This window comes from Microcaecilia unicolor, unplaced genomic scaffold, assembly GCF_901765095.1.
Source record: "Microcaecilia unicolor unplaced genomic scaffold, aMicUni1.1, whole genome shotgun sequence".
Classification (NCBI taxonomy): Eukaryota; Metazoa; Chordata; class Amphibia; order Gymnophiona; family Siphonopidae; genus Microcaecilia; species Microcaecilia unicolor.
This window is the reverse complement of record NW_021963374.1, coordinates 66,632-88,316: the sequence shown is the minus strand read 5'-3', so window position 1 is coordinate 88,316 and position 21,685 is coordinate 66,632. Positions and strand designations below refer to the sequence as shown.

The 21,685-nt window shown below is 46.3% G+C and overlaps 1 protein-coding gene and 1 long non-coding RNA gene across 2 annotated transcripts in view; one reads left to right on the top strand and one right to left on the bottom strand.

Moving 5' to 3' along the window:
* The first annotated feature begins 1,564 nt into the window (after positions 1 to 1,564).
* Positions 1,565 to 21,685, top strand: part of LOC115459256 (nuclear receptor subfamily 1 group D member 2-like) — a 47,737-nt gene continuing 27,616 nt past the window's right edge. The window contains exons 1-5 of the mRNA XM_030189111.1: positions 1,565 to 1,765; positions 6,009 to 6,266; positions 14,866 to 14,954; positions 16,596 to 16,740; positions 19,293 to 19,903. Of these exons, the coding sequence (XP_030044971.1) occupies positions 1,750 to 1,765; positions 6,009 to 6,266; positions 14,866 to 14,954; positions 16,596 to 16,740; positions 19,293 to 19,903 (1,119 nt within the window). The 5' untranslated portion in view covers positions 1,565 to 1,749. The remainder of the gene's footprint in view (positions 1,766 to 6,008; positions 6,267 to 14,865; positions 14,955 to 16,595; positions 16,741 to 19,292; positions 19,904 to 21,685) is intronic.
* On the bottom strand, positions 4,172 to 20,562 carry LOC115459259. Its single transcript, XR_003940241.1, has 3 exons — positions 20,552 to 20,562; positions 5,348 to 5,358; positions 4,172 to 4,269 (listed from the first exon to the last, which is right to left on the bottom strand). It is a non-coding gene; the product is annotated as an uncharacterized LOC115459259 (long non-coding RNA).

The window sequence follows — 21,685 nt, the reverse complement described above, 5'->3', positions numbered from 1 at the left end:
TTTTTCTTAGGGAAGTGTCCATGTTGTAGCATGTAGTTTAGGTGAGATGTGAGGTCTGCTATGAAACGTAGAGGAGCAGATTTTATTAAGTAGCTGGAGCAGGTGTCCAATTATAGTGAGTCTTGGCACCTTTGTTGATCGCTTGGGTGACTGTTTTAGCATTGAGATCGAAGTTTGTCCAGATTCGGTCTGCTGGATATTGGGTCCAGACATTCAAAGAATTTATCGATGTCGATGTTGTTCTGAGGTAAGGTGTTGCATAGGTTTTCAATTTTTTCCTTGAAGTATTTAGCAAGTTTGTCTGCAGATAGGGTGTCTGAATTGGTCGTGGTGACCATGGTGGTGTCTAGTAGTTTGTTCACGAGTTGATATAGTTTCTTAATGTCTTTGTAATCTGGCCCTATCTTGATTTTGTAGTATGATCTTTTGGTTTGTCTTATTGTATATTTGTATTTTCTTTGAGTTTGTTTCCATCTGCTATCTTTATATTTGCACAGTACAGGGGGATATGCATCACTTTTTCTCTTTCTCTGGAGTTGCACTGTGGCTTCTTGGGGGTTCAGTTAATATTTATCTGCGTATTTTTGTTTTTACTTTGTGGTTATTTTATACTGTGTGAGGGTCTATCAGTGTTCTGTGTATATGAAACAGACATGGTTTTCTGTTTATCATTAACTGTGCAGGACGGATCTGTACTAATCTGGTTTCTTTAGTTTTCCAATAGGGGTTATTGATATTCTAGTACCCATTGCAGTGTTTTCCTAAGTAGGCTCTTATGTGACTCACGGAAATTACGTTGCTATTATAATCTATTCTTATTAGTTGTATGTTTAGATTTGAAGAATAGTAATATAGATTAATTCCCTAATTTAGTTAATTTAAGATATTGGCACCCATAGGATGGACTGGAAAGGTGAGGGGCCAGATTCTGTAGATCAGAGGTCAAACTGCCATTTACATACTCATTTCCTCTTTGAAGTATCCCAAACCAGGTGTGGGCTCTTCTTTAGCAACTTTAAAATGTGCACAGTGCCTTAGGCAGTTGGCTAGGCTTAATTCCAGACCTGTGGCTAAATTGAAAGACAGAGAACAATTTGGCCATAAAAAGACTCTCTTTTTAGGGCAAAAAACCTGGCTAATCTTAGCAAGAGCTTCTATAAGTGCAAGGGCTAGAGCTGTTATTGTTAACTGCAGCTTTTGCACTTATATTAACCGTCATCATGCCTGAAGTTCTAATGATTAGGAGGCTTGGCAGAGAAGGCAGCAGTGTGTAGCTCTTTTATCCCAAAGGAAAGAGTTCCTCCTAAAGTCGGCACTACAATATTGGACCCTCCTGCAATGATAAGGCGGGGAAGAAGTAAAGGTAGAGCTTTGGGTTGTTGTGCCTGTACTGGAATAAAGTGAGAGGAAAACAAACTCCTGTCTGTTCCCTCACATAAAAGCTCTGCAGCTTTAGGGTCATCATCACCGGACTATATGTAAGCTCTCAGCTCCCCACACACCATACAATGCTGCCAGCGACTCCAGTTCTCCGCCCCCGGCGGGGGAGGGGAAAGGAAAAGGAGGGGCCACAGCAGCTCGACCGCCCGGCTTCGGCTCGCACACTTGGCTGCTGTTGGTAGGCTGCGGCGGTAGCTACTACTATCGGGCGACTGGGGGATGGATCCAGTGGCTGGGGCTGGCCGGAGCAGCTGAGGGTCCTCGGTGGAGAGAGGAAGAGGAAAGGGCGCATCTCCATCATCCACAGCCATGGAAAGCACCGGAGGTGAGCATTAATTGCAGCGGAAACCAGTGCCTGGCTCTGGCCGGTCTGGGGGTGCAGTAGTGCAGTGGGAACTGGTGGAAGGGACGATCGAAGCAGATACTCTCCGTGCGTTATACGCTTGGGGGGTGTGGGGGGGGGGGGTAGCGTCTATGCTGTATAAGCCAAGCGTCCCTAGCTCACATGGCTCAGCACCCTGAGCCATGTGCGGCCACTGTTTACGTTGGCCCGTGCGTCTCCGCGGATTGGCTGCGCGGGCCGTGACGTCAGGGTTACACAAGGTGGGGCTGGGGCGCGGGTTTGCCGTCGCTCCACGTGAGTCTCAGTTGTGTCCCTGTTTTGCTGACCTAGTTTCGCAAGCTGACGGGAAAGGCTGGGGCGGGGATCGCTGTGACCTGCTGTGTGGAGCGCGCTCGGGTGTCCACGTGAGGCGCTTGTTGCAGTGCTTTTACCAGTGGCTGTTTTACACCTTCTTTTCCGTGTGCGGTGGTGTTCCTTGTGTGTGTGGTTTTCACTGTGAAATGTGATGTTTTAAATCTTGCTGTCAAAGCTGGAAACATGAATCTGGGGAAGGAGGAGTAGAAATTGTCTCCCTTCCAAACCAGGGGAGAGTGTGTGAGCTGAGTGGTAAAAGTCAGTAAAGACGTTGCAGTCGCCTTGTCTTTAATAACGGATGGGTGGTTGGAATAAAAGGTGTTCCTCATTACTTATTTATTTTTTTTAACTAGAAGCAGGGCTTTTTTGAGGGGGTACTTGGGGGGTATTGAATACCGGTACCTTTTCCATTGTCTGCTAAAATTGACCCATGGACCCCAGGTTTTAATGAAACAGCTAAGGCTCTACACACCAAATTCTGCCTTGTCATAGATTCTGTGACTGGTTGCAGGGTCCTGGCTATTGTGGGTCCCTCATTGATCATCCAATCCCTGAAGGGTGGCCTGGCATTTGAGTACTGGCACCTTTTTCGCTGGAAAAAACGCAGTGACTAGAAGTGTATTCTGCATTGGGCGTGGGATTGGAGGAGTGATTGGGAAGAGTGTAAATTTCAAATTTATGCCGTTGTGGAATTTTTCTAAAGCACATCATAGTAACATAGTAGATGACGGCAGAAAAAGACCTGCACGGTCCACCCAGTCTGCCCAACAAGATAAACTCACGTGTCATTTTTTGTGTATACCTTACCTTGATTTGTACCTGTCTTTTTCAGGGCACAGACCGTATAAGTCTGCCCAGCACTATCCCCACCTCCCATCAAACTAAATAAATTCTCAGTACTCCTCTCGGCAGCCTTTCCGTTTAGTTCCTTCCAGCATGAGCTTTTTTTTTTTAGCAGTTGGACTAGAGACTTTGACATCACATTCCTTATATGAGAGGGCAGCAGATGGAAGCTTACTATTATATAGGATGTATAAATTAATTACAGTTACAGTACTTAAAAAGGTACAGTATCTGTGTCGGGTCTGCGCAAATGAGTATTAAATGTAATTCTTGTAAAATTTGATGCCCCTTCTGGAAGAGGGTGGGCAGTTATATACTCTGCTAATGTTGGGTACCTTTTCTATAAAATGAGTTTTCACTTACATTCTGTTTCAGCTGTTAAGGTCAGGAATTGCAGCACATTTGCTGCATAAGTTGACAATATTTTTTCTCTTCTTTAAATCCCTTAAAATTCACTAAACTGTAATATTCCCTTTTCATGCTTTACTGGCTTAATAGTTTTCTCAGGTTTAATTCTATGAAACATAAGTTTGATGCATTAAGTGCTGACTTACACATCTCATCCCTGTTTGATGGTCACCGTAGCATTCAGTGTTAGGAGGTCACTGAACTAGAGCAGCCAGTACCAAGTGAGGTTGCCAACTAGGTGACCTGAATTGAAGGTTAGGTTGTGAATAGCGCTCTGTAGACATAACATTAATGAGGGCTTTGCATTACTATGAGTGAAGTGACTCAGTGGAAGTAGTACATCACAAAGTGAATGAAAGAGTAGGAGGAGAAGCAATGCAATGTGGTTAATACTTCCCTGTCTTTTGCTGATGTCCTAAGTTTCAAGGTCTGAGCTGTGAGCTGATGATACTTCTTTACTTGGCATTGTGGCTGAAATGAGAATCTTTATAATGGGAGGGAGGGAGCCCTGCTATATGATCCTATTGGGGACATGGTGTAACAGTACCACAGCAAAGGGTGTAAATGTGCTTAAAACAAGAGTGAGTTGGCTCCATGGCCCATTAGAAGGATTTAGATTGATTCCCAGATCAGATTTCTGCTTCCTGGGTCAGCTTGGCTAAGGATGTGGTTTAGGCTGCATTCACAGCCCTGGTGGAGAGTAGGGAAACTAGTCATCATACTTCGACACCTAGAGACCAGATTTTAGATCTGTGATTGCAGAGTCAGGAAGAAGGCTTGGAGGCATATTTTCAAAGCACTTTTGGAGGCTAAGTTCCATAGGTTTCTATGGAACTTTGGGAGGCTGAGTGCTTTGCAAATGAGCTTGTTGGTGTGCATCTCTCAACTGAAGATCATCACATGGTGACTGCAGTAGAGTTAGGAGAGAAAAATAGGGAAAACTCCCTGGGCAGTTATAAATGAAGGCTCATGGAGTCATATCTCAGCTCAAAGGAGCAGGAGGAAATGACTACGTCAGAAGAAGAAAGGGTGTGATGCTACTGTGGCTTGGAATCAAATAGGTTCTGATTGCACCAATACCTTTCCCAAATCTACCTATTGGTGCAATCAGAACTTATTTTGTTTTTAATATTTCTCAGTTGAAGCAGGTTTGGTTACTTTGCTAGTTATAAAGACGCTGGGCTTGTTCAGATGGTGTGTTTTGTTACCCACAATCTTTGTCCAAATATTTCTTGTGCTACCCACACTCTCTGGATGATATAGACCTCTGACGCAGGCGCTGAGCGCCGAAACAAGGCCCATGTCGGGTCTATCTGAGGATTGTTTTACAAATACGTATGATTAAAGGATCTGTGACCCTATTTTGAAGGCTTCTAGCACTTTTTCTTTTAATATTATCTTTAACATATAATGCTACTCCCCCCTCCCTTCCTCTCTTTCTTCCTACCTTGTCTTTCCTAAACAGATTATAGCCTTTGTATAAAACTTTGGCTCTCATGTATAAGGTGATCCATGATGGGACTCTGCCTTATTTGGCCCCTCTTATTTGTCCTTGTACCTCTGGTAGAGTTTTAAGGTCTGTTAATACTCCATGCTTCATCTAACGCTTGCTGACCTCCAAGCAAGACCATGCTTTTTTTCGTTTGCTCCAGCATTATGGAATTGGCTCCCAGTGACTATACGCTTAAACAATTTTAAAGTAAAATGGAAAACTACTTTTTTTTTTTACGAAAGCTTTTGGGACAGTCAACTACAATGAAAGCAATTCATGAGGATAACCTGGGGATGGGAATGGATGTTTCTTTATTCCACACCGCCTTTCTGTAGATACAAAGTGGTGTTTCTCTGAGTTAATCTTTTCTGTCTTATATGGCGTACTTTTACTACACTTTATTTTATTGTAAACCATTCTGACTTTAGTGAAATAGAATGTGTATCAAAATCTTTTAAGCTATTAACCCATTAAATCTCTCTCATGCAGATTTATTAGGGGTATTTTGAAAACCTAACTGGTGGGTTTCTGCCAGGTACTTGAGACCTGGGTTTGCCACTGTTGGAAGCAGGATACTGGGCTTGATTGTCCATTGGTCTGACCCAGTATGGCTATTCTTGTGTTATCCCCCAGGACAGGTTTGAGAACTACTGGCTTAGAGAGTAGATCTGTTTTGGAACAGTAGTCAGGAGCAGGCCTAAGCTTTCAGGATTTCCATTTGAAATAGACAAAGCTAACAAGTTAGCCATTTCTAGGTGGGAGACTTTTTGGCCATTCTTTTTTTTTTGTTGTTGTTGTTTTTTTCTTACATTTGTACCCCACGCTTTCCCACTCATAGCAGGTTCAATGCGGCTTACACATTATATACAGGTACTTATTTGTACCTGGGGCAATTTTGTGCTGTGATATTTGTAGTTCCGATTCTACCCATTGAGAAATCTGTGCTGATGGTTCCACAGTGCATCAGGATGAGAGTATCAGAAATCCAGGACTAGTCTAGTCTAAAATCTCCTTCCTGGAGCTGAGTAACCTGTTAGTTCTGAATGGGACCTTAAAGGTTTGTGGCTAGACCAGTGGCATGTTACTTTGTTGATCATTAACATGGTGCCTTTATATTTTTACCTGCAGGTGGTGTGATAGCCTATATCAGCTCATCAAGCTCTGTGTCCAGCCCTGCCTCGTGCCACAGCGAGAGCTCCAATGGCAGCTTCCACTCTTCTTCCTCACCACTACCATCCTCTCCAAGTAGCTGCAGCAGCCAGAATAGTGATTCGGCTGGTGAGAGCAGCCTCTCCACAGGGGCTCGGCATCAGCTGGATTCCTCTGTTCCCACAGGGAAGTCCAGTGTTACTACATTGGCCAGGGGACATGGCGGGCCTGCAACAAGTGAGTCCATTCTCAAGCATCATTGGTATTCACCCAGTTATATTGTAAGGTTGGCTGAGCCCTTGCCTGTATTTCTGGTGCCATATCAGTGCATGAGGAATAAACATGTCTGTAGTAGAGAGTTGCATGGGGACAGAAAACTTTCACCTGTCCCCGCTGGAATGTCCTCCATCTCCGTCCCTGCCCATCTCTGTAAGTAATCTCCTCCATCCTTACCCATACCATTCAAAAAAAAAAAAGTATCTATTGCTTTAACAGGTGTGTTCACTTTTTGACTGCTTTTACTCAGCTAAAAGACTTGCTGGTTTATCTACAGCCTTGGCTGTTTACAGAAGAGTTAAATGCCTGTTAACTTCACCCAATAATTCTTAACTTGGAAAGGCATTAGAAAACCTATTGTCTCCCTAACACCTCTTGTATCAAAATGATTTGAGTGGGAATTCCCAGATAGAATTACTGGGTGGGGGGAGGAGGGGTGAAGGCTAATAATTATACTGGCGCAGATTGCTTAGGTTTGATGGCCTCGCTCAACGCCTAAAAGTCTGTCCTTGCAGCTGTTGCTACTATTTTGACATTAATAAGCACATGCCTTTCACTCCCGACATATTAAATTGTGCAATTATGTATGCAACAGACAGACTTTTCAAGCGCCTATAAACCCTTATGTGAAGCGACCCCAAAATTTCTAGCCTCTCTCTCTCTCTCTTTAAAAAAAAAAAATATATATATATAGCCAGGAGTAGAACAAAAATACTAGTTGTGTGAACTGTGGCAAGAAGCAGGCAGTGTATTTCTGTGCAGATTGAGGCAGTAGGTCTGGTGGATGCCAGCCAGTCCAGACATGTCGCTGGAAGGATTTTTTTTTGTTAAGGAATTCTATTTAATAATCAGTATCCTCTTTTTTCCTTTGGATCCGATATTAAATCAAGTATTTAACTTTAGTAGAATATTGATAATGAGTAACGATCCAAGAAGATACATTTTCTCTTATCCGCAATAGATAATTGACTAGGGAGTTTTATCAAGTTCCCTTATTTTAAGACAACTCAAATTACTGCCTAGCTTAATTCCAGAATGTAAAAAAATATATACCAGAATATTCTGGAAAATGATCATCTAAACAGTTGCAGGACTCAACCCCACTTTTGAGTGTATGTTTAGTTGCAATTAGGGCTATGAAACTACTTTAAGTTGGATCTTGGTCTCATGCAGCTCTCTGCTGGGCACCTCCTCCTTGCTGATCTCCTTGCAGCTTTCCTTTACTGTGCCGTGCAGCTCTAGCACTTCTTGTGCACATGGAAGAGGAAAAGGAAGATTGTGCTGGGTCAGGAAATGGAACTGGGAGGTTCCTGCCAGTCGCCAGCCATTACACGCATGCTCCTGTAGATCAGGCGACCTGATGGGGCTGGCCTGTGCGTGTGTGGCTGTGCTGATCAGAGGAGATGGCCATGGTACAAAGAGTCCTGGATCCTGAAAGGATTAAAAATAGGTTGGCCTGGTTTACACCCGTGGGATTCTGGCAAGAACCGCGTCCATTCCCGCAGACCTGGAGGGAATTCCCTTGGGGGTCCTGGGGGATTCCTGCTAACCCTATCTCCATGCAGCTCTCTAGTCTGGTCTTGAAGGTTCATGTACTTCAACTTTTTTTTTTTTGTTTGCTGGCAAGGTGAAAGGTATTTCCATCAGCAAAGCTCCCAGTTTTCTGTAGGAATAATATTTTGTTCTGTCTTGATAAATATATAAAGGGGGGTATTTTAGAAGCTCTATTCACCATTCCCACGTGGAAATGCTGGCATTTACATGTGTATATTGCATACACTTGTAAAAAAGCAATTTCAGAAATCTATTTACACATGGAAACCTACTCTTATGTAGAGCATTCAGGGGGGCATGGCTGAGGCAGGACTAAAATACCCTTCCATATCATCAAGCTGATCAATCCATAGACTGGTGGGTTGTGTCCATCTACCAGCAGGTGGAGATAGAGAGCAAACTTTTGCCTCCCTATATGTGGTCATGTGCTGCCGGAAACTCCTCAGTATGTTCTCTATCTCAGCAGGTGGTGGTCACACACAGCAGCAGCTCTGGCTAGGCCTCCAAGCCTAATCCTTAGGTTTGTTGAGGCCTGGGGTTGAGGGCTCTTTTGAGCAAGTGCAAACCTGGTGGTGCCAGGTCCCTCCTTTTCTCCCCCCTCCCGCTGGCTCCGTTTAAAAAAAAAAAAAAAATTTTAAACGTCTTTAAAGGCGTTTAATTCGACGTTTCTTTAAACGTTCATTGCAGCTACTCACTGGGACACCAGTTCGTTACAGCTCGGAGCGGCAAGCAGGTAATTTTACCTTTTTATAGCGGGCAGGGGGTTCCCCGATTCTTCTCCTCGTGGCAATGGCGTCGGAGGGCGAGGGCGCAAAGGGTCGCGCCCCGGATCGCTGGAGCGCTTCTAGAGGGGATGCGGGGGTTTTACAACCTGATTCGCCCTTGATGGGTGATAGTTTAGTGACCGATGAATGTCCCGGTCGTTCCTCCGGCGTGGCGGTTTTTTCCCGCCATAAACGCCCATCCCCCGCTCCTCGCCTCCGCCATCTTGGCCGGCCACGCGGCTCGGACGGCTTCTTCGGGGCCGCCCTTGAGGTTGGAGACATTAATGCCATGAACGCCCTTAATTTGGGCGACGGCACAAAAGCGCCGTTCTTCCCGCGCGGCTCCTTCACGGAGTTTCACGCCGGACGCCATTTTGGATGCGCAGCATGTCTCTCCCCCGCTATTGCGAGCGCCGGTTGAGAGTGCGTCTAGGGCTGTTGCCCAGGCTGCGGAAGTGCACAGTCTGGGGGGTTTCTCCCCCGAGTTTGTTTTGCTGCTGCATCAGGCTTTCCTCATACAAAACGCTGCCCCTGCTCCCTCTTCTGATAAAGAGGTTGAGGTTCCCAGAGGTAAACGCCCTCGGGTTGATTTCCAGGCCTTGGAGGACTTTTGTCTCCTCCGATGTAGATGAGGGCAGCGTGTCTGAGGTCTCCCAACGATCCTTTGCGGATTCCTTGGAGGAGATAGATCCCCGCTCGGATGGAGCGGATGACCCCTCTGCAGCGCGGCTTTTTAGCCCAGAGGATTTGCCCAACCTGTTGTTACAGGCCATGGACACTTTGAAGATTTCCTCTCCGGAGGACGTCTCTCCCTCAGCCCCTGTTGGCTCTGCCATTATGCTGGGGACGAAGCGCCCGCCTAGAACCTTCCACGTGCATGATGCCATGCACACCTTAATTGCGGCTCAATGGGATGTCCCGGAAACGAGCCTTAAAGTGGCTAGGGCTATGTCCCGCCTCTATCCTTTGGCTGTGAGTGAACGTGAGGCCTATCTGTGGCCTACCGTGGATTCTTTAATCACTGCGGTGACTAAGAAAACGGCGTTGCCGGTGGAAGGTGGCACGGCCCTAAAGGACGCCCAAGACAGAAGATTGGAGGCGGCCTTAAGGTCGTCCTTTGAGGCAGCTGCTTTAAGTTTGCAGGCCTCAGTTTGCGGCTCCTATGTGGCCAGGGCGTGCCAGACTATGGTGCAGCGGGCTTCCCCCTCGGATCATTCCTTGAGGGCTGATTGGCCGGCCCTGGAATCGGGCTTAGCCTATTTGGCAGACTTGCTGTATGATGTCTGGAGAGCCTCAGCTAAAGGCATGGCTCAGACAGTCTCTGCGCGGCGGTGGCTTTGGCTGAAACATTGGTCTGCTGACCACGCCTCTAAATCCCGCCTGGCTAGATTGCCTTTTAAAGGCAAGCTGCTCTTTGGGGTCGAGCTGGACAAAATCGTGACCGATCTCGGCACGGCTAAGGGCAAGAAATTACCAGAGGTCAGGGCTCGGGTTAGTACTCGTCCCGATACCTCCAGAGGACGGTTGCAGGAAGCCCATCGGTACCGCCCGGGCAAGTCGGGTTCCTCTGCCCCCTCTTCCTTCAAGAGGAATTTCTCCCCCAAGCAGCATTCCTTTCGCAGAGACCGCCGTCCCGGAGGTGCTCCCTCCGGTCCTCCCCCAGGGTCTCGTACCCAATGACGGGGCCTTGGTCCACGCCCCAGTGCAGATTGGAGGACGGCTGTCCTCGTTTCTGGGCGAGTGGACCACTATAACTTCAGACGCGTGGGTGCTGGAAGTCATCAGAGACGGCTACAAGCTAGAGTTCTGCCAACCCTTAAGAGACGGGTTTGTATTCTCTCCCTGCAAGTCTCCGGTCAAGCTATGGTAGTGCAGCAGACCTTGGACAACCTGATCCGCCTGGGTGCGGTCGTTCCAGTGCCAAAAAATCAGATTGGCAAGGGACGTTACTCCATTTACTTTGTGGTTCCAAAGAAAGGAGGTTCTGTCCGGCCTATCCTCGACCTCAAAGGGGTCAATCGGGCCTGGAAAGTGAGGCACTTTCGCATGGAGACTCTCCGCTCTGTTATAGCGGCAGTGAAGGCAGGAGAGTTCTTGGCTTCCTTGGGCATCAAGGAAGCGTACCTGCATATTCCCATCTGGCCTCCTCTCCAACGCTTTCTGCGTTTTACAGTCCAGAGACGACACTTCCAGTTCAGAGCCCTCCCTTTCGGGTTGGCTACTGCTCCGCGGACCTTTTCCAAAGTAATGGGGGTCATAGCGGCCTTCCTGCTAAAGGAAGGAGTACAAGTCCATCCTTATCTGGACGACTGGTTGATCCGAGCCCCCTCTTATGCAGAGTGCGGCAAAGCTATGGACCGGGTAGTTGCTCTTTTGAGCTCCCTGGGATGGATCATCAACTGGAAGAAGAGCCAGCTGCGCCCGACTCAGTCCCTGGTGTATCTGGGAGTTCGATTCGACACCCAAGTGGGCAGAGTGTTCCTGCCAGACAATCGGATTGTCAAGCTTCAGGCTCAGGTGGACTAGTTCCTAGTAGCCTCTCCTATTCGGGCTTGGGACTACGTGCAGCTGTTGGGCTCTATGACGGCCACGATGGAAGTAGGGCCCTGGGCCAGGGCTCATATGAGACCACTACAGCTATCTCTGCTGCTGCGCTGGACTCCGATGTCGGAGGATTATGCTGTGCGCCTTCCCGTGGACCCAGCAGTGCGCAAGGCGCTGAGCTGGTGGACGCAGACAGACAAGTTGTCTGCAGGATTGCCTCTGGTGACCCCGGAGTGGATTGTCGTCACGACAGACGCCTCTTTGATGGGCTGGGGAGCCCACTGCTTGGGAAGGACAGCGCAGGGGCTCTAGTCTCCTGCAGAGGCAAGTGGTCTATCAACCTCCTGGAACTCAGAGCCATTCGGTTGGTGTTATTGGAGTTCATCCCGGTACTGGTGTTGAAGCCTGTACGGGTCCTGTCGGACAATGCCACGGCTGTGGCCTATATCAACCGCCAGGGAGGTACCAAGAGCGCCCCTCTAGCCAGGAGGCTATGAGTCTTTGCCAGTGGGCGGAAGCGAACCTGGAGCAGCTTTCAGCGGCCCACATTGCCGGAGTCATGAATGTCAAGGCGGACTTTCTCAGTCGCCATACCTTGGAGCCCGGAGAGTGGCAACTATCTGCTCAGGCGTTCTTGGACATCACGAAGCGCTGGGGCCAGCCGAGCCTAGATCTGATGGCGTCATCGGCCAATGGCCAAGTGCCGCGCTTTTTCAGCAGAGGACGGGACCCTCGATCCCTGGGAGTAGATGCTCTTCTCCAACAGTGGCCGACACAAGAGCTCCTCTATGTGTTCCCGCCCTGGCCCATGTTGGGCAGGGTGCTAGACCGGGTGGCAAAGCATCCCGGCAGGGTAATCCTGGTGGGTCCGGATTGGCCCAGACGTCCCTGGTATGCGGACTTGTTCAGGCTCTCAGTCGACGATCCTCTGCGGCTGTCAGTGGAGCAGGGCCTGTTACATCAGGGTCCCGTGGTGATGGAGTATCCCTCTCCCTTTGGTCTTACGGCCTGGCTATTGAGCGGCAGCGTCTGAGGAAGAAGGGCTTCTCAGACAAGGTCATCGCCACTATGCTGAGAGCGAGGAAGCGCTGTACTTCTACTGCTTACGCCAGGGTTTGGCGTATCTTTGCAGCATGGTGTGAAGCAGGCTCACTTTCTCCCTTCACTGCTCCAATTTCTTCAGTGTTGGCGTTCCTGCAAGAAGGTCTGGAGAAAGGCCTGTCGCTCAGTTCCCTTAAAGTCCAGGTAGCGGCTCTGGCTTGCTTCAGGGGCCGCCTGAAGGGTGCTTCCCTGGCTTCGCAGCCAGATGTGGTGCGCTTTCTCAAGGGAGTTAATCACCTGCGCCCTCCTCTGCACTCAGTGGTGCCTGCGTGGAATCTCAACCTGGTGCTAAGAGCATTGCAGAAGCCGCCTTTGGAACCCTTGTCGAGGGCATCTCTGAAAGACCTGACGTTGAAAGCAGTCTTTTTGGTGGCTATCACTTCAGCCAGAAGAGTTTCCGAGCTCCAGGCGCTCTCATGTCGAGAGCCTTTTCTGCAGTTCACTGAGGCAGGAGTGACTATTCGCACAGTGCCTGCCTTCCTGCCCAAGATTGGTTCTCGCTTCCATGTGAATCAGCAGCTCTGTCTCCCTTCCTTTCGTAGGGAGGACTACCCAGAGGAGTACCCCGCTCTTGAATATCTGGATGTGAGACGAGTCATCATCAGATACTTGGAAGTGACCAATGATTTCCGGAAATCGGATCATCTGTTTGTCCTGTTTGCAGGTCCTCGTAAGGGTCTGCAGGCTGCTAAGCCTACAGTGGCAAGATGGGTCAAGGAAGCCATTGCAGCGGCTTATGTGGCCGCGGGGAAGGTGCCGCCTATCCAGCTGAAGGCTCACTCCACGAGAGCTCAGGCGGCCTCGATGGCAGAGGCCGGATCCGTCTCCTTGGAAGAGATATGCAAGGCGGCAACGTGGGCTTCGGCTCATACATTCTCCAAGCATTACCGTTTGACTGTGGCTGCACGGGCGGAGGCCCGGTTTGGAGCTTCAGTGTTGAGGTCAGGGATTTCTATGTCCCGCCCTGGGTGAGTACTGCTTCGGTACATCCCACCAGTCTATGGATTGATCAGCTTGATGATATGGAAGGTAAAATTATGTATAATCATACCTGATAATTTTCTTTCCATTAATCATAGCTGATCAATCCATAGCCCCTCCCAGATATCTGTACTGTTATATTCTGGTTGAATTTTAGGTTCAAGTTTAGCCTTCAGTTACTTCAGGAGGACTTCGTGTTCAAGTTCTTCTTTCACTTGGATTCTTCAAGAGTTGAGACGAGTTTGTGTTACAGTGAGCTGCTGCATTCCTCTCCCCTCCGTTTTACGGGGCTGGATTGAGACATAAATTCTGCCGGCGCTCCCTCCCGCTTCGTGCGGCTGTAGGGCAGCTTTGTACCCCTCCCGCTTCGGCGGTGTTAGGGTCAGTCAGCTCCTCCCGCGGTTGCGGTTGCAGGATAAGCCAGATCCCCCCGCATCGGCGGGTGTGGTGTCCCTCCCCCGCTCCGCGGGGATGAGCTGGACGCATTCCCCTCCCCCACTTGTGTGGGGATGAGCTGGGTTAATTCCCCTCCCCCGTTTCGGCGGTGGTGAGCTGGGCAGAGTGTCCCTTCGTGGGTGTAATTCTCTAAGTGCTGAGTCCTGCGGATGGAGCTTTGATATCGACATACTGAGGAGTTTCCGGCAGCACATGACCACATATAGGGAGGCAAAAGTTTGCTCTCTATCTCCACCTGCTGGTAGATGGACACAACCCACCAGTCTATGGATTGATCAGCTATGATTAATGGAAAGAAAATTATCAGGTATGATTATACATAATTTTACCATGTGGTGGTCTCTGTTTCACAAAGGGGAGTTCCCATGTATGGAGAAAACTAGTTTTCACATCTGCTCAATGGCATTTATAAAAGTTTGTGAAAAAAGCACTTGTTTGGCCTGTGCTTTATAGATTAAGGGGGTCATTCTACTTAATCCTATGTAGTTTTTGTCCACCACTAAAATGAAATCATGTTAAAATTGGTGCTTTACTAAATAATTGGCAAGTAGGTTTGTAAAATAGAGCAGCTACACATAGGTGCCGCCACTTCCACATGGAAGTTGCTGGGTCCATGTCATTCAGTTTTTTCAGTGTGTGTATCTGTAAAATGGCCGCTTTGCATGTGTTGGCAAATACACAAGTACTTCTGCATGTATTTTAGAAAGGGTTTTATGTTAGAACTTCTTCTCAAATACTACAGGATCTGAGCATGTCTCAGTTTTGATCCCCCTACGTAAAATAGGGTTCTTGTGTTTTAATAACAGTACGGGTGGAAAACAGCATTTCAGTGCCATTAGTTCTAGTACCTGCTGAGCACTGCCTGTCCTGTACATTGCTTTGAGCCACAAATGTTTGCAACTGAGCATGCCTCAAATACCTGCGCAAGGTACTTTGTGCAGGTTCCAACATTTGTACTTCAGGAATTAATGCTAAATATTGACTCTATAATTCCCAGAGCAAATTCCTTCAAAGTTTAACTGATTCTTAGTGTTAAATTTCCAGTGTAGTTTAAAACAAGTGTGTTGCAGTTTGGAAGATACATTTTAAAAAGTAGGTCATTTTTTCTTAAAGCTGTGCCTGCTAGCATCTAATGCTGAATGGTCTCGTTCATTTTCTAGAGTTCAGTGGCATGATGCTCCTGTGTAAAGTCTGTGGAGATGTGGCCTCGGGGTTCCATTATGGAGTCCATGCCTGTGAAGGCTGCAAGGTGAGCTTTGAACAGTGGCATGTTTGGAAGTGATCCCTCTCGTCTGCTTTGGCTGTTTCAGTCACGTTCTGTGCAGGACTGTATTCTAATTGAAGGTAGTCTTTCAGTTGCTTGGGGGATGGTAGGAAAATGAGTGTGCTTAAATGCTCTACCAAAGCATAGTGTCTTTGATTTGTCATTTGGGAGAAGTTATCAACATGGGCTCCTGTTAGCACAGGGTCTCGCTGCATAAAATGGGACCCTGTGCTAAAATAACCCGACCACAGTATTCCACATTGATATCCTCCCACCTCAGTGTCACACAGTGAGAAACAGCAGTAGAATGGGGAGTTTATCTTTGGTATAATTAAAATAGAATTATGCAGTAGTCAATATCATGGGGTCCAGAGTATCTCTGCAGTGGCAAAATGGAACTAAAATGTTACTGGAGAAAAATTGGTCAAACTTTTTTTAGATTTTGACACTGGAAAGAGAAGCTGCTCGTTTTTTGGAATTTGGAAAATTCTAATAGGGCACAAATCAGATTTATCATTGTCCTTTGTTGGTGTGTGTAAAATGTCTGCAGTCATCATGTGAGATTGACAAGATGTATCCTGCATGTTATGGATACCGCTCTGTTTCCCTGACTCGCAGTGCTTCTGTTTTTCCTTCAGTGAAGACATAGATCTGAGCACTGCACCTTTTTCTCATATTCTCATTAATTTTGAGAAATAGGCTCTTTAATTTGCCTCTTTGAAAATTTACTAGCATTAAGGGTGTACTTCTGTAAGGAGGGTGCCAAGGTTTTAGTGCGAAGAACATGCATAAATAAATGGAATACCAGACTTGCACACGTACGTGCACACAAGCATATGTAAATGCCAGTATTCCGGCCATGCACTATTCTGTAAAATGGTGCCTAAATGCATTGGAGTGTGGTTTGCAGATGACACTTGGGCACTGTGCACATTTACGTGCATAAATTATGGAATCTTGTAATCTTGATGCATTCTCTAGCAATATAGGCACAATATTTACACCGGCTCTAATGCTGGTATATGTGATCGCACTGTGAATACGGGCGCATTCTTGGCATGCTAGGTTGTATTCTATAAATAAAAGTGGGTGCTTACTTTTCTTTTAAGAATAGGCTCAAAGAAGGGCCTAAATGTAGATGCCTCTCTATAGAATTTCCCTCCACATGCTTAACTCCGTGGTACTAAGTTTCACTAAACTCTTAAATTTGGCCTCATGAAAAGTGGGTGGGATAAAGTTGAGAACATAATACTGATTTTATTTATTTTTCAGCACTAAGCATCTGAAGTAGGCTCAGAAATCGAGGCAAACCAACAGCAGGCCTAAATGTAGGAGCATAACTTAAAGCTCCTAAATTTAGGTGACTTTTCAACTGAAAACAGTCCTAAGTTTGGCTGAAAGTAAGGGACAGATATGCCCCATGGGATTTTGAAGAATGTTATTGTAACTGAGTTGCCTCTTTTATTGTCTAACTGCTTTTGGTCCATTCCAAACATTAAAGAGGGAATTAAAGTGCAGCCCTTGTTTGGGCCTGGCGGAGAGTAGGTGATCATTCAGGAGAGAGCTTGTCATTGCATTGGGCTGATGTACCACTCTTGATGGTTTGCATCGTCTGCACTCTTTAAGGGTTTCTTTAGGAGAAGTATCCAACAGAACATCCAGTATAAGAAGTGCCTGAAGAATGAGAGCTGCTCCATAATGAGGATGAACAGGAATCGCTGCCAGCAGTGTCGCTTCAAGAAGTGCCTGGCCGTGGGAATGTCTCGTGATGGTATGTTCCCTGAACTTTTTTTTTCCCCCCAAATCAGCGCTGAATCTTTTCAGTATCTCTTGATCCTGCCTTTTGGGTGTGCTGTATTTAATAATACAAAAGCTTACAAACTGGATGATATTCAGCCAGTGGTGGTCAGTGTTTTTATGTCCGCCTTTAGCTGTATTCCTGAATATTCAATTCTGGGCCATGTTTGGACACCGGCATTGAATATTCAGTTGTGTGTTGGCTTCTAAAACTTGTGGGTAAGTATAATATTCAGCCCTTAACTGCATAAGGTAAATTGGGCCGCATAGAAAGTGGTCTTATCTTATGCGGTTAAGAGCTGAATATTGACATTTAAGTGCACAAGTGCCAACACCGCTACTCTTCAGTTTGCTGAACTGCCCCATTACGTCCTCCAGGTTTACTGTGAATTCAGTAAGTTTCTCTGATTCGTCCGCTTGAAATACCATTTCCGACACCGGTATCCCACCCAAATCTTCCTCAGTGAAGACCGAAGCAAAGAATTCATTCAATCTCTCCGCTAAGTCTTTGTCATCCTTGATCCGCCCCTTTTACCCCTCGGTCATCCAGCGGCCCAACCGATTCTCTTGCCGGCTTCCTGCTTTTAATATACGAAAGATGTTTTTACTATGTGTTTTTGCCTCTAATGCTATCTGTTTTTCGTAATCCCTCTTGTCCTTCTTTATCTGTGCCTTGCATTTGCTTTGACACACCTTATGTTGCTTCTTGTTATTTTCAGACAGTTCCTTCTTCCATTTTCTGAAGGCGTTTCTTTTAGCCCTAATAGCTTCACCTCACTTTTCAACCAAGCCGGCTGTCTTTTGGACTTCCGTCTTTCTTTTGTAATTCGCGGAATATGTTTGGCCTGGGCCTCTAGGATGGTACTTTTGAACAGCATCCACGCCTGTTGTACAGTTTTTACCCTCTCAGTTGCCCCTCTAAGTTTTTTTTTTTTTTTTTACCGTTCTCATTCTATCATAGTCTCCTTTTTTAAAGTTAAACACTAACATATTTGACTTTCTATGTATAGTTACTTCAAGGTTGATATAAAAATTGATCATATTATGATCACTGTTATCAAGCGGCCCCAGTACCATAACGTCCCTCACTAGATCATGCGCTCCACAAAGTACCAAGTCTAGAATGTTTCCTAGAATGTTATAGAATATACCTGCTCTGCGCCTAATTTAGACATTGAGATTTACACCAGGTTTTATTTGGCATAATTGACCGTGACTGAATATATTTGCATGGACTGGGGCTCTGTGTAGTCTATAAAGCACACATAAATTTAGGCTTATTCTATAAAGTATACCTACATTAACGCATACTGTATAGAATACGCCTAAGCAAATTTCATTTTAGTGCCAAATGTTTAGGCATGATATATAAAATCTAGTCCATATGTGTGTAGTAAAGCAAAAAGTCATTTTGGCAAGTTACGGGAGAAAACCTAGGTGTTGGATAAAATATGGGACTTGTTGGAATGAAGGAGCGTGATGGCTATGTTGACTAACATGCCAGTGTTGATGCGTGAGGCCTACATTCTGGCTGAATTTAAACATGCTTGGAACAGATAAAGGAGGGTAGTTGTAGAAACTGAGTTGAGAGGCTGGATAAAAGACATTGCGTTTGGGACCAGAGCAGCTGTTGGTTTCAGTATATTCTCACCTACCCAAAGTAAGGTAGGGAGGAGGATACTTGAGTGTACTGGATGGGTCATTGATTTTTATGTTTTTATCCACTGGGGAGATTTATCTGGTTAAGGTTAACTTGAGAATAAATCTTCCAAAGTTTTACAAATTTGGGCCTGCATACTGGTTATACCTGTCTTATTCTTAAAATTAACTGGTTAAGTATTAGAGGGATTGGATGTGCTGGGGGATAGCACAGATTTACAGTTAGGTCTTGTTGAAAAAATACCTGTCCTAAATCTTTCTGGTTAACTTTGGTTGTTTGAAAAGCCCACATTGAAATTGAATGTTTTCTGAATATCCTTGTCCAGTTATCTTTAACCAGCTATCTGGTGTCTGTTGTCTTCTACACCTGTCCTAAGGATGTTAATTATTTTCGTTAGCGCTGGCCTCTACCAATTCCACTGTGAAGTTATTCCAGTCATTATTGTCTTCCTTTTGGATTCTTAAAAGCCCCATGCTTGACCCAGCACCCAGGGCTCCTTTCTTTATATGAGCTTGTAACAATCCAGAGAGCTTCAAAACTATTGGGGTCATTTCTTGCACATCTAGCCACTCCCTGATTTGCTGTAAGGGTTCTAACCATAGCTGCTCTGTTCAGGTTACCCCAGTCTTCTTGGATTATTTGCATTTGCATTCTTTCTCTCTTTCATTCTCTAAACATAGACTGTGGTCATAAGGCCCATGACGTCAGCCCAGTTTCTGCCACCTGCTACAGTTGATCTGATAAGAGAAGACACTTGACTTCTATATGAATTAGTTCTGTCAACACACGTGTAACTTTTTTTCTGAAAATCAAATACAGGTGTTTCTTTATTATACATAAGCTGACATGTTTTATTTCCTCACCAGCTGTTCGCTTTGGCCGCATACCAAAACGTGAAAAACAGAGAATGCTTCTGGAGATGCAGGCTGCCATGAATACAGTGATGAGTAGCCAGTTCAGTGGCCACATGCCAAACACTGAGCCCCCACAACACCAGCCTCTTCGGGAGCTGCTGGGGCTCCAGGAATCGGAACATCACAAGGTTCCTACCCCACCACCACCACCTCCTCTCATTCCTCAGTCCTCCGATAGTGCCAAAGAAGATGTCCTTGGCACCCTGACCAGAGCTCAGAGGGACACCTTCATGTACAACCAGGAGCCATCTGAACCCCCAGTTGTGCAGCCACAGAGTGAGGAAAGATGTGTAAGGGGTGCAGAGCAGCAGTATCATTCCACTGACAGAGGGCCCAGCGCATTCGGTGGAACCCAGCATCCCAGCAGCGTGATTCAGCAGAATGTTGCTGGGCAACATAAAGGATATCTGAATGAAAACGCTATGTATCCCACAAACCAGAACAATGGGAACTTTCCCAGTTGCTATATACGCAGAGTGTGTGGGAGACACCTGGTCGGTGATGTGTGTCCAAATGAGACCTTAAGCACCTGCTCACATGGCACAGGAGGGAGAATGCATCTGGTACAGTGACACCATTCTTAACTGCTTCATGCTGTCAGGAAAAGTTTTCCCTGGTTCTGAGGGAGAGATTTTGCTAGACTTGTTTTCTTAATGTGAACAGTTTCCAGACAGTGTATGTTTTACCCACTAGTTCAGTGTTTCTCAACCCTCTTCTGGAGGCGCACATAGTTGCATTTTCAGGAGAACATAATGAATACGCATGAGATACATTTTGCGTACTGGAAATCCATTTTGTGTAGATCTCTTGTGCATAGTCATTACTATGATCCTGAAAATCTGACTGGCTAGGTTTGCCTCCAAAAGAGGTTTGAGAAGCACTGCATTAGATTTTTTAGGTTATGCAAATATTAGCCAGCATCTCTCTTTACCTGTTTTATTTATATGCACATTCTCACACATGTGAAGAACAATTTTATAACGATATGCGTATATTTAGGTGCTTAGATGGTGCCTATGCGGCACCTATTCTATAAAGAAAAATAGGTGCTTACTTACCTTTATAGCACTGATCTTCACTCAGTCTTCGAGGACAAGTTTTCAGGATGCCCCTAATGAATATGCATGACTGCTACCTCCTCTGTATGCAAATCTTATCTCTTTTACATGTATATTTATTAGGATATCCTGAAAACCTGACCCATTGGCCACCCTTGAGTACTGGGAGTGAAGACCAAGAATTTATAAAATATTAGCATAACATAAATACATACCTAGTAATTAGCTGTGAGCACTTCAAAACACCAGCCATAGAGCTGGTACAAATGTTCACATCCAAATTGCTAAAATACATGTGTAAATGTGTATTTTATAATTTATGTGCATAGATGTGGGCTCCAGCTGTGTCTGTGCCTTCAAACTATGCACCATCAAGTGTAGTAACCTTTTCATGGAATAGCATGTAACCAGAATATTGATATTTACATGCGTTATTGGCACTTATGTATGTGTGGACCAGTGTTTTGGTCATTTACATGTATACTTGACACCTAGATGTTAACTCACTTATAGAATAATTACCCCTGTTATGCTTTTATTATATGAATAGGAAAAAAGGCCCGTTTCTGAAACCAATGAAACGGGCGCTAGCAAGGTTTTCCTCGGAGTGTGTATGTTTGAGAGAGTGTGTGTGAGAGTGACTATGTGAGAGAGAGAGTGAATGTGCGAGTGTGTGTGTGTGACAGAGAGTGAGTCTGGGTATGAGTGTGCGTGCAAGTGCGTATGTGAGTGTGAGAGAGAGAGAGAGTTTCACAGAGAGAGTGTGTGTGTGTGAGAGAGTATGTGTGTGAGAGACAGTGTGTGAGAGTGAGAGAGAGAAAGACACTGACTGTGAGAGAGAGTGTGTGTGTGTGTGACAGAGATACCTCCCCCCTCCATCTCTGGTCTCAGGGTGCCCCTCACCCCCTCTGTGTGGTTGGCAGCACGGTGCGAGAGTGTGTGTGTGTGTGTGTGTGGCAGAAAGAGAGTGAGACTGGGTGTGAGTGTGTCTGTGAGAGAGAGACTGTGTGTGATTCTCCTCTCTCCCCTGCCCTCCCCTCCATCCATGTCCAGCAACTCTCCTCTCTCCCCTGCCCTCCATCCATGTTCACCAGCTCTCCTCTCTCCCCTGGCCTCCCCTGCATCCGTCCAGCAACTGTCCTCTCTCCCCTGCCCTCCCCTCCATCTATTCGTATCCAGCAGCTCTCCTCTCTCACCTTCTGTCCCCTGCCATCCATGTCCACCGATTCTCCTGTGCTCTCCCCTCCTTGTCCAGTGACGTTCCAACCCCCCCCCACCGCCCGCCCT